General features: G+C 29.7%; 1 protein-coding gene across 1 annotated transcript; it reads left to right on the top strand.

Annotated features, from left to right (window-relative positions):
* The first annotated feature begins 1,204 nt into the window (after positions 1-1,204).
* On the top strand, positions 1,205-12,390 carry LOC107437997 (serine-rich adhesin for platelets). The gene is made up of 3 exons (XM_016050185.3): positions 1,205-1,365; positions 8,534-8,725; positions 10,448-12,390. Exons 1-3 carry the CDS (start codon positions 1,308-1,310, stop codon positions 11,815-11,817), a joined length of 1,620 nt encoding a protein of 539 aa, XP_015905671.2. The 5' UTR covers positions 1,205-1,307; the 3' UTR covers positions 11,818-12,390.
* Positions 12,391-13,198: the final 808 nt, after the last annotated feature.

Genomic DNA, 13,198 nt, shown 5'->3' with positions numbered 1-13,198 from the left:
ATAAAATAATAAATATTTACTAAAAGTTAATTTTCGCATAGAAGTATCGTTGGATAAACGAATTTTATAAATGTGTGCAAAAATTCTTCAGTTCGCTTAAAAAGTTCCCGAGATGTTATGAAATATGCAAAAAGTAAAATTAACATTAAAGGGTCCAAACTTTGGACCTCTCTACTGATTAAACTATGGGGACCATTTTTTACAGATTGTGGCTACCCCCTATGTTTTGAGTATCAGAAATCCGAATCCGTCGTTGAAAAAAAAGGCTTGTTTATTCAGAGAAAGCACGCTTTTGTGCCTAATATCGTCTGCCCTAATTAATTAGTACTACAAGATTAGGCCTTCGAACCATTGAGATAGAGTCCAAGTACGTCATAATATAATCATTAAAAGCAAAGTTATTCAGGGTGTTCTTCTCTTTCTTGTACTCTGTGCGTAAAAGACTTCATCAGCATAATGTGTGAAAAATTCCAGATCAAATTATGGTAAAAAGCACTGGCACTCTGGGTGACGGTACTTCTTACCGTAAAATTCTTACTTGAACATGTTACGGAAGAAAAAATCTGATATACTGTAATTTTTACAGTAAAAATTATAATGAAATCACTCTAATGAAATGAATATTACTGCAAAAATTACGGTATAATATTTTACGGTAAAAATGGATTTTACGGATGATGAGCCCAAAGTGCCGGTACTTTATACTGTAATTTGATCCGGAATTTTTTACACTGTGGTGTTTTTTAGTGATAATTAAATAGCAATTAAATAGTAAATTCTTTTCAGTTGCTAGCGAAACTGAAAAGAATTTACTATTTAATTATTATTTAATTATCACTTAAATTATAAAGGAAGGCTAGAATTTACGGGTGGGCTGCTCTGATATATTGACTTTTTTCGTCATTAATTAATATTTTCATGGACCAATTAATACCAACAACAACACTAAACACAAATAAAGTACTAAACTTTTCAAAATGTCTTCTATTAATGTATTTTTTATAGACGATTTATTCAATGGTTTTAAAACAATTAAAGATAATATTAGGTGAAAGTCATCGTTTCGTTTTCCTTTTTCACAACTTGTTTAGTCGTGATTTCAAGAAGAAAAAATATGTTTCTAAAATTCAATTATGTGTTGCGTGATAGAAGGTTTTTTTCCGGAATAAAAAACCGATAGTTATCATTCTAATCAGCAAAAAATTATCGGCTGCCATAGCAACGCTCTCTTCTCAAATTACTTGAAATATTTCACTTGCAGTAATTTTTGTGAAATCTACTGTCTATTTTTATTTGTGTCTATCAAGATGGCGAATTTTGTTTTCGTGTTCGTTGCATGTGCTTTGTTTGTCGTCGTGGTTTCCGGTAAGTTCAAATATAATATTACTTTAAATATTTGTTACTCTTTTGAGTACGCATGTTACTGTGAATGACCGAAATTGGTGGTTGTTGACTTTCACCGGTGAATGTTGACAATCACACAGTCGTTTTGGTGAATGTCCGAAATATATACAAGATCTAGTTAAGTGCCACTGCCCGTTATACATTTGCCCGGTATGCACGACATTAATATGTTTTAAAGGTTCAGTGCCACTGCCCGGTATACATTTGCCGGGTATACCCTACATCAGTGTTTTCCAAAATGTGGTACGCGTACCCCTAGGGCTACGGGAACAGTTTAGCGGAGATACGCGTTCTTATACGAAATATCTTACAACAAACGAAAATTTCAAATTTTTTTATTTAAAAGCAAATCTAGCCATGAAAATTTACAATTACGTATTTTTTTATTAGTTATTTTTTGCTGAGTTAACCCCTTCCTTCTCGCTCCCGTGAAAATGACGGGGTGAGTTTTCACCCGCTATTTTTCGCTCCCGTGATATTGACGGGCTNTTTGCAATTCAACGAACACCTCCTTAGGGACAAATTTCCAAATAATGCCATTAAAGCTACTAATATAAATGATAAATTGAGAGGTTCATTTCTAGCAACATTAAAATAATAATTATTTAAGTCAAAGAAAGATAATTATCCCAAAATAAAGATAAATATAACTGTTTTTGTCCCACTTCCGGTTTCGGAATGCTATTTCCGGTTTCATTTTTTAGTCATTGACTAATATTCTTTTAATCATAACTTTTGTTTTAATTGACGCACAGTTAAAATTTAAACTATTTTGAAAACTAGAATAAACGGAAATTCGTAATATTAAAAAAAAAAATTGTCATTTTAGGCTAAAATTCACTTTTTCAACGTGTACGGAAGGATACCTTAAAAGCAAATCTAGCCATGAAAATTTACAATTACGTATTTTTGTATTAGTTATTTTTTGCTGAGTTAACCCCTTCCTTCTCGCTCCCGTGAAAATGACGGGGTGAATTTTCACCCGCTATTTTTCGCTCCCGTGATATAGACGGGCTGGAGTGTTCAGTAGTAACGCGCCAATAAGAATAAAACTAATTCATTTCTTTTGCCCGGAAACCTTTTATTTCCCATTTCACACACGTGATGGCAGTACCAAAATATTTTAAGGTAATTGTAGATAGTTAGTTTATTTTAAACTAGTTGCAGCACTAATCAAATACGTAATACAAATACAGAAGCCAGGAAAATAGGCACTTTTATGACCGTTTTCTTGAAAATTAACCGATCGTTAAGGGGTTAATAGTTAATAATTAGTGGTGTCAATAACAGCCAGTTATGATTTTTAACTTTTGTGCAAATTTTTTTATCACAGCAAAAACAATATCATCCTTCTCACTGATACAAATAACAGAGAAGCCAACTGCTCCGGACACACCTGATTAACTTAACAAACGATAAATAACTACAAATTAAAATTTGCATATAGTTTACTAACTTTGATAACTTTTTAAAAGGTTTAACATGACTTAACTATAATAAAGTGGTGAATATATAAAACTACTAATTATTTAGAAATAGTGGTGAATAAAAATCTGATAAATTGAATTTATTAAACCAAGAATCATAATTAATAAATTACCACTCGAAAATATTTATTTGTGTCCGGAGCAAGTTGACATCTCTGAAATAAACTTATTAATACAACTTTGTACCAAAAAAGAAAAACAAACATATTTTTAAAAAAATACATTCATTTTTTTATTAGTGGTACACAGCGTTGCGAAAAAATTTAGAAAGGGTACACAAAAGTCATATGTTTGGGAAACACTGCCCTACATCAATGTGTTTCAAGGTTAAGTGCAACTGTCCAGTATGCCTTTAACGGGTACTCCGAACACTAATGTTTCTCCTAATCTATTCTCAACTGATATTAAAATATCAAATAAATATTATAATATCTACAAATAAATTAATGTTAAATCGGATATAACAAATATTTCGGACATTCACCAAAGCGACTATGTGATTGTTGACATTCACTGGAGAAAGTCACATTCTCTTGATTTCGATCATTCACAGTAACATATGTTAATAACAAAGTTGTGATGCTGCTTGAAAATCTGCTATAAGAGTTACAAATAAATCCTTTTTGTTTTTCATATAATTATTTAAAGTACAATTTTTTAGCAATTAAATGAAAGAAAGCTTCTCGAAAATTGTGATCCATAGTTATGTTTGTTCATAATACTTCCTTTACATTTGATATTTACTAATAAGAAAACTAGACGTTGATATTTCATGATAAGAAATCTAGACGTTGATATTTCATAATAAAAAAACTAAAGTATATAATTCAATCACGAATTGGTGGCACTAACGGCACATAGTGACACAACATTATGTGAAAAAACATTATTATACATGTGAATAAATCCTTCTTTTATTAAAAAACTAGTTAAATATCAGTTTTTCGTCCGGGACGAATAAAAAGTAAATAAAAGAGCAATGAATCATTACTGAACAACACTACGATATCATGCTTAAAACTGAAAGGAATATACTGACGCAATTAATTAAGCTAAAATAACTTCAATTATTTTTTTACTTATTATTATTTGTTACCCTTCTCGGTGGCTTTGCGTTATTAAATTAAGCATTTTTTAAAATAGAGATTAACAGTATTCAGCATCACTTGGCATGATGCTATTGCTCGCAAGAAACTCATGATAGTCAAAATTTACCACTATCGGATAATTTCCACCGGTATATATCACTTTCAAAGGGGTAGTAAGACACTTATTCTGTCAGTATCAGTATTAAAACTGCTCAGTATTGGTGCTATTTTAATAATTACCAAATACATCAATAAAATACTTTGTACCTACATCAGTATATCGGTACCAATTACATAACCCTTCAACATTTGAGTTATTTGTGAAATGCATTCATAAGTGGCAACAAACTTAAGCCGAAATTTTAAAACTAAATAGAATTCTTATTAGATCTTGATAAGAACTTTAGAGCATGAACATTCCCTATCAGATCTTTAATATACTATTTAAAAAGTAGTGGTGGAAAAAATTTCTTTTGATTCTAATTCATAAAAATATTAATACTCTATCTCTACCACTGGGAATATATTTTCTAAAACTACGGAAAATCCGACGGAGACTTCTTTTTAAAACTGCACCATAATATCATAAATAAGTTTGCTTTTTGGCACATAGCTTATTATTTTAATTTTAATTAATATGTCGTACCAAAATTAATTATGCATTGGTGTCAATAATTATAAGGCAATTTTCTACGGTTCCCCGAAACGAATAAGTTTATTTTTTCCACTAACTTTGTTTTTTGGTACACAGGTTATTTTTTTAAATTTAGTTAATACACATTACTAACATTAATTAAGCTTTTATTGGCTAAGCTATTAGCATCAATAAAAACGGTTGACGGTTCTGCTGCACGAATTCCTCTACACCTTTGCTCCATTAATTATGTTTTTTAGAACATAGCTTATTGCTTTTATTTCAATATGCATCTAATAACTAAGTTAATTAAGCATCATTGGCGTTAATAATTGTATGGCGAAGTTTTACGTTTCTCCTAAACTAATTAGTACCACTTTTCCATTAATTTTGCATTTCAGTATATAACTATTACCCATTGACAAAATGGATTTTGTTTTGGGTTTGACGGCGTGCGCAACTTATTTGGACGTCATCACACTTTTCAACTGAGTTCAAGAGTAATAGTAAACAGTGCGCATGCGTCTTTATTGCATGCGTTGCTATGGCAACCGCTGATGTTTTAATTTTTATTTTCATTAGCAGAAATTTTTAATGTATTTACATAATAATGATTTGAAGCATATTTATATTCTTTTATTATTAACTTATAATTATTGGTTTGGCGGTGATTTCAATATAAATATGAATACTGAAAAAGGAAAAGTATTTTTTAACTTCTTGAAACACGTACATAGGCAGGATTCGAAAACCAATTCGACGACCAATTAAGACAGTTTTTGCAATTCATGATTTGAAATATTGTGGCATTTAACGCAGTCAATCCAGAAAGGAAAAGCATTTGGCCAATGGGTAGCCAGTGATCGTAATAAAGTGACCACAACTTTTTGCTTTTTTATATTTTTTTTCCATTTCAATTACTATTTACTTTTATAGAAGCATTTTATACTATAATTATAAAAATACTAATATATTGTACTATAATTATAAAAGTACTTATAAAAGTTACTTTATAATTATACACTATAATTATATAATTATAAAGTAAGGAATTAGTATAACCAAAATAATCACGTGGTTTCAGATAAAATTAGAAATACTAATTTAGTGACGTATTTTTCCCATGCTACTACGTAAACGATGTTCATTGAATTTACCTGATATAGCAAATTAAAAGATAAATGAATATTAAAAAACTTGCAATAAACTCTTTCTTTTATCAAACAGATGTGAAAGATAGCAAATATCATTGATGTTATCTTTAAAGTATTTGGAAGAAAAAAAAAACGGAATTGTCTGTAGTTTAATTAAGGACGTTGGCTAACGCGCTTAACCAATCCGAAAATTTCATTTCGTTTTTCGCTCATCTCTTTCGAACGGTTAGTAGTAGAATATTCTAGTGTCAACTGTGTCCTTCTCCGTGCTTCGAACTATCAGTATACCAAATTTCATCTCTCTCGGTCGGATGGCTTAGGAGTTTATAAAAGGCAAGCTGACAGGCATTCATTTTCATATATATATAGATTTAGAATTTAATGTTAAGGAACTGAAAAAAAGAAGCATTTCAGTAAAATTGTTATCAATGATATTGGTTGTTCACAGTATCTATTGACATTTTATAATGGGAAAAATAAACTATATTTAGTACCAACGAATATATGTCGACGCTATTTAATGTAAAAATCTACGATTATTGTAAGGAATCCTTTCTTATTTAGTAATTAATATTTTAACATTTCAACAAACATATAAAAGACAGTTTTTAAGAAATCATGATTCATATTTTTTCTTGTTCCTGTTTCCCATTGAGCGTTTTTATATAAAAATCTACCATTATAGTAACAAGTTGATCCTTTTTTCTTTGGAAATTTAAAATTCAAAGTTTAAACAAATGAATAAAAGCAAGTCCCAATAGTGAGTCATTTTTTTGTTTGCTCTTAATATTTGTTAATATTTCTTAATATGAAGGTAAACTAAGTATAAAAATGAAGAATTTAATAGCGACTGTTTTATGAAAAAATCTATTAGTTAATAAATAATTTTTTCATTCAGTAATTTATCATTTAACCTTCAAAAAATAAAATTGAAAAAAATGTTTCTTTAAATTGTGATTAATTAAAATTGTTGTATTAATTAAAATTTTATCGCATATTATAAAACTATATTTTATTGATAATTAGACTAAAATCATTACCAAAGCGCTCCGGTAAAAAATACCGAGTTTTTTTGTGTTTCCAAAGAGTTAGAATCACGGTAAATTTTACCATATTTTGGTAGTTTTAACCACATTTTTTTCTAAGTGTGCGAAAGCCAATTCCTAGGATTTCTTTGAACCTTTAAGCACTTATTATTTTAATTGTACATATTGACTTAACACCATTTGCATAACATTTATCAAGTATAACTAAAAACAAAACTATTTATTAAAATAAATTTACTCCTTAATAATTTAAATGAGAACTAAATTCTGTTTACCTTAAAATGTAGAGCTATATCACATGAATTATACTATAATACAGAAGCATGACTTTTAGTTTCAAGCCTTCAAATTTGAATACATAATAAAGAAAATTAAAAATGTAACAACACCAGAGAATAATATTCAGAAGGGCTGACAAATAATTAAATAATTACGCATAAATGCCGGTGAGGGATAAATACATAATTTGCAGGTAAATACCATCGTAGCTTTTATGCTGATGACTACCAAAAATATTTGGATTTTTCCAGATTTATTAATATTCACATCACGTGATACGAAGATACGTTTGAACATTGCAATGATTTTCATTGGTTGATACAACGTAATCAAAATTTTCATTCATAAGACTTTTATGGATTGTTATAAGGTTTACAAAAATAATCGACAACAGCCTATCAGAGTAGCTCTAGTGTGATGTTAACGACTGCTATGTAACATCGCCAATAGCACATTAGAGTAGTTCTAGTGAGACGTTAACAACTGCTTTTTAAGATCGCCAGTAGCATATTAGAGTAGTTCTGCAGTGACGTTAACGCTAGATTGCGTAAGGAAGTCATTTTGACTGCTTTTAATTTCAATTAGAAAAACAATGGTGTATATAATGACGCAATTTCTTAGAATTTTGTGACTTTTTGTACAACATATAATTTTTTTTTGCTAATATTTACTAATAACTTTCTATATAACTGCAAATAATATAAAAAATATTACAAATTAATTTTCAACAAATTTATTTAAGCATTCACAATCCAGTCATTTTGACTGCTTTTGGGCAATATAGCTATATACTAATTTTCTGTCTTTCTAGTGTTAACAGCTGCTTTGTAACATCGCTAATAGCATATTAGAGTATCTCCAGTACGGCGTTAAAACTGCTTTATAACGGAAAAGTTTTTGAACATGATTTAAGAAAAAAGTTTTTCGAGTTTTTTCAGTTTTCCCAGGACACTGGTTAGCGTAATTTAGTGATAGTTAAAAATGCATTACAGCAATGAGTTGTATTTTAATTTAATTATTTTCTTTTACTTTTCAAGAATGAATTTTCTTTTCGTTTCTTGGATGTGATACATTGGCTTCACATGTATCCAACTTTTCAGAGGGATAAATTTAACTACACTATCACACTAATTCTATAAATTTCACTCATAAAAAAGAATCTTAAATCTGATAAATATCTCTGAAAAGATTAATCTCTTTCCTGTTTTTACCTTTAATGAATTTAAATCAATGAAAATAAATTAATAAATAATGAATTTTAGTCGATGAATTTAAGCGAGGAAAATTTTCTCTGTTTGTCTGAAATATTGAAGTGGACTTTTAGAGAACTTTAATTATTTAGAATTTGAAAAATTTACATATACCCTTGTCCCTCCCTAACGACGCCTATGATGTAGCATTACTATGTTTTCGCATTGTGAATAATACCAACCTTTTTCAGAGGCCGATAAATTTCAAAGCATCCATTCAAATGAGAGATCATCTGATCTACCTGAAAAAGTAGTCGAAGATTTCTCCGATTTTGTGTATGTACGTGATGATGTTAATGCATCGGTATCCAATTCAGAAAATGAGTTCAAAAATACAATAAGTGGAGAATCAAGTTCCATAAAAGATGCAACTTCTGTACCAAGTGAGTGTGTATATGTATAGTATGCGTGAGTGTATATATGTATATATATATATATATATATATATGTTACCGTTAAAGTATAAAATCCGTTATTTTATAGAATACCTAGTTATTCCATGAACTAACTGATCGCGTCCGTTAAAGTGTAAAATTATCTTGTATTTCATGGTTTAACTAGTTATTTCATAGAATAACGATCTGCAGCCCGTTAAAGTGTAAAATTGTCGTNGTTTCACAAAGTTCTGCTTTTCGCTGCCACTCGAAAAAATAATTCGCAACAACCTCAAATAGTCTTTGTCTCAAATAGGTGTTGAGTGTCAGATAAGTGATGGTGACATGCTGAGAATTTGAATATAGTCAATTATACCGTTTATGCTTTACAACCTACCACTTTACTTATGCTATTATTTTCTCAACAGTTAAAAAAAGGAAATAAATTAAAACTTGCATAATTTTCTATTAATTGGATATTTTCTACTTGTATAATATTTCTTATTTATTTATTTCAGTTTATGAAACAAATGAAATGCCCATAAGAATTTTGGTCCAAACTTATAGCCATATGCGTAGTGGTAGTCAGGAGATGAATAGTTACTGGAAATTTGAATATGAATGAAATGAAATTCTACTACTTTTTACTTTTATGACATACTCATTACCTCGCATTTAAAGCCATGAGAACATGATTAGCAATGCTATTGATATATATTTGGATGAAGTGGTCATTTTTAATTAATTTCCTTCAATTAAGGAAAAAATATATAAACTTAAGTTTCAGTACTACTTTAAATATAAGATAATAGTTTCCAAAGAATTGGGGAGAGTTAGCAACCGCGTAATATGTTTTTTTTTTGGCTTTAATAAATTTAATAGTGGGAAAGTAAAAACAAAAGTAAAAACAAAAATTTTAGGCAAGTAAATTGCTTTCGGGAAATTTATATAGTGATGTTCCCAAATTTAGTGTTACTAAAAAAAATTGTCCCAATTTCATTAATTTATCTTTCCCAAAATACACATTGGATATGAGCAGTCTACATACTAAGTAAGATTAGAGAATCTTTTTTTACATCTGCTTTGGTAATTATAGTGTGGTTGGATATACAAATAGGCAGATATATATCGCTTCACCATCAGTTGTGAATAAGTCGCATTAAATTTTCTGTGTTTTGGTATTTGCGAGAACTGTTTCAGCTGTCCCAATGCTCCGAGATCTCTTGACGTAGCACCACAAGTCTTTTTCTTGTAAGGCTATGTAAGATTAAGGCTGTTTAAATCTAATACCTTTACTAATAACTGCTATAGCCGACCGGAGGAACCACCTCACTGCTATAGAACGCTCAGTAACATAAGACACACTTTTTCGCTTGTGGGACGAGTTTGGTCACCGAGTAGGTGTTTTTCGTGCAGCAAAGAAGGGAAGCATTGCTCTGCTTTAAAAAAATAACAAAGCATTGAGCCTTTCTTTCCTTCTTATGTGTCAATGTTCATATCCAATTTAATACAAACTAATTTTAAATAAAATTATTAAATACATTTTCTTTAAATACAAATGAATCAAATTGGGTTCATCCTTTTGAACAACCCTGTTTATTAAAGTGTACTGGTTTTTACCTTACCATTTCTTAAATAATTGAAAGCTGTGTTAGTTGAAATTTTTTTTTGGCTTGTAGGGCATGAAACAGATATGCTTTTTTCTCTGTGTCTAATGTTAGATTTTTTTAGGTGATCCTGAAGTTCAGCGTAACCATTCAAATGGAAGATCATCTGTTCTATCTGAAAAAGGTATCGAGGATGATCAAGATGGAAAGGATTCAGAATACATACCAGTAGATGAAGAAGGAGTTAATACACATGATGACTTCAAAGATGAGTCTTCAACTGAAATATCTCCGTCATCTCTCCCTCAATCAACGCCTTCTGATGATGTTAGCGTATCAGTTACCTCTTCAGGAAATGAATTAAAAAATACAATAAAACTCTCTAGTTTAGATGATGGTAGCTTAACGACAAACATAACAACTGATAAATTTAGTTTAACATCTGAGGAAAAGCAGCATTCAAACACAGAAGTTTTAAGTATTTCAGCGAAAACAAGTACCTCAACTTCGACTGATATTTCAACTAACTCAAATGATGCAAGTTCAACATCGAAAGCCTTAACCGGCATAAATGATATTAGCTCTACATCGGATGCTGCAACTAGATCAGATGATGCAAGTTCTTCAACTGATGCTTCAAGTGATAAGTCAGATTCAAGTTTTGTATCAGGTGTCAGTATCTTTCATACATCTGGAAATGAAATTTCAAGCACTGTAACGAGCCTCTTGAGTACTAATTCTGATTCGACTTTAGATAATGTTTCAAAGTTTAGTACTACGCCAGCAGTTTTAAAAGTTACAATCACTTCTTCTTCTGATGCTACATCAGTAGTTTCAGAAGTCTCTGTAAGCGCTTCTACTTCTGATACTACACCAGCAGATTTAAAAGTTTCTACAATTACTTCTTCTGATGCTTCACCAGCAGTTTCGAAAGCCTCTACAAACATTCTTACTTCTGATGCTACACCAGTAGTTTCAGAAGTCTCTGTAAGCGCTTCTACTTCCGATACTACTCCAGCAGATTTAAAAGCTTCTACAATTACTTCTTCTGATGCTACACCAGTTTCGAAAGTCTCTACAGACACTGTTATACCAACAGATTTGAGCTCTTCAACTGTAATTTCTCCCAAAAGTACGACTTCTACAGAAGAGCTAGTTTCCAATACTGACATGACTGTAATCACATCTGAGACTACGTCAAAGGATATTAAAACGACGGCATCAAGCCATGAACCCTACATTGATAAATCAACTACCGTAACAGAAGAAACTTCGTCCGATTCCTCAACATTTACCACACCTACCAGTACTTCTTCTGAAGTAACAACAGAACATTTACAACATATTATAATGCCTGGTTTGAAAAAAGTAAAACTGGGACTAGCAATAACATTTCTGACTGTTGCAGTACTAGCAATGGCAGTTATTATCGTATTTATGATAAAAATGAGAAAAACATCTGCTGGTTACGAAGAACTAAGTTTAGTACCTTAAAATTAATCACTCATAGAAAATAAGACAGGCAAAGAGTCTTGACAATAAAGAATTTGGTCCTATTCATTCTATTTATGAAGAATAAAAAACGAATATGGGTGACAATGTAATTCGATGCAGATGAGTTTGTCAGACTATTATCTCTGCTTATTTCATGACAATTTTAGAGTTCTAAACCTCTTTTTCGTAATCAAAATAATTTGCTCTTTAAGGAATTACTTATATTACATACTATCAGAACTAATATTTATTTTTCTTACGAATAAAGAAATCAATGTGCTTATAGCTTAACCACCACTTCTATTTTAAAAGTAAACATTACGCAAGATAGAATATCAGAACATCGAGGAAAAAAAGTTAAAAGTGGAGGCAAAATGAAGATAAAAGCTGCTTGCCATTGTTCTAATTTGTTAACCCTAATGCATGTTTTTAAACAATTGATATTCAGTAACTATCAAGAAAAAGGAGAGAATTTAAATATTTTAGAAAATATATTTCAATAAAAAATGGTTTAGGGTTAAATGTACTCGATGTTTTTTCATTTTAGTCAATACTACAATTTAAAGAAAAAAATATTTATCAAGAATTTGAAACTTCAAATCATTATTTTTCAAAATAATTTATTTTCAAACAGTTTATATTTACAAGGACACACATTTAATTCAATAGATTTAATTTCATCGAATATTCATATTCGACGAACGAACATTATTCATATGATAAGAAATATTATTTTACTTTAAAGACACGTTTATTTCATTTGATATAATTTTTGTCGTATTATTATTCATATGATAAAAAATATTATTTTACTTTAAAGTCACATTTAATTCAATTAATTTTTAATTCAATTGATTTAATTTTTATCGAATTATTTTTATATGATAAAAAAGATTATTTACTTTAAAGTCACAGAAAAATATCATCTTTAAAAAAGGGTATTTATTTGCCTATAAACTATTAGAAAACGAAAATATTTCAGAAAATCTTGTACGTCAAAATTTTCTTATTCTTTAACAATACTTCAAACGTCAAGGGGGCTGTTTATTATTGAATCGTACTTATTACTAAGATAATTTTTTTAATTAATGTGTTTATTTTGTTCGTGAAATTTATAATTTCCTAATATAATGTTTATATAACATCTTCTTCACTACTTAAGTATAAAGGTATATGGCAAAAAAATATTTTACAATTCCGAATTTCTATTTTACTGCCATAAGTAATATTAAGATAAAGAAAATATGAATTATACCTCCAGGGGGCTAATAAATTTAAGTCCACATACGTTGACCTCAGGTTTTAAGTAAGTAAAATGATATAAATATTTCAAATGTTAAATTGCACCTGGAGTGGGAATGAATAAACATGTATATGGTTA

This window comes from Parasteatoda tepidariorum, chromosome 8 (genome assembly GCF_043381705.1).
Source record: "Parasteatoda tepidariorum isolate YZ-2023 chromosome 8, CAS_Ptep_4.0, whole genome shotgun sequence".
NCBI classification, from domain to species: Eukaryota; Metazoa; Arthropoda; class Arachnida; order Araneae; family Theridiidae; genus Parasteatoda; species Parasteatoda tepidariorum.
This window is presented reverse-complemented; position numbering and strand designations above follow the sequence as displayed.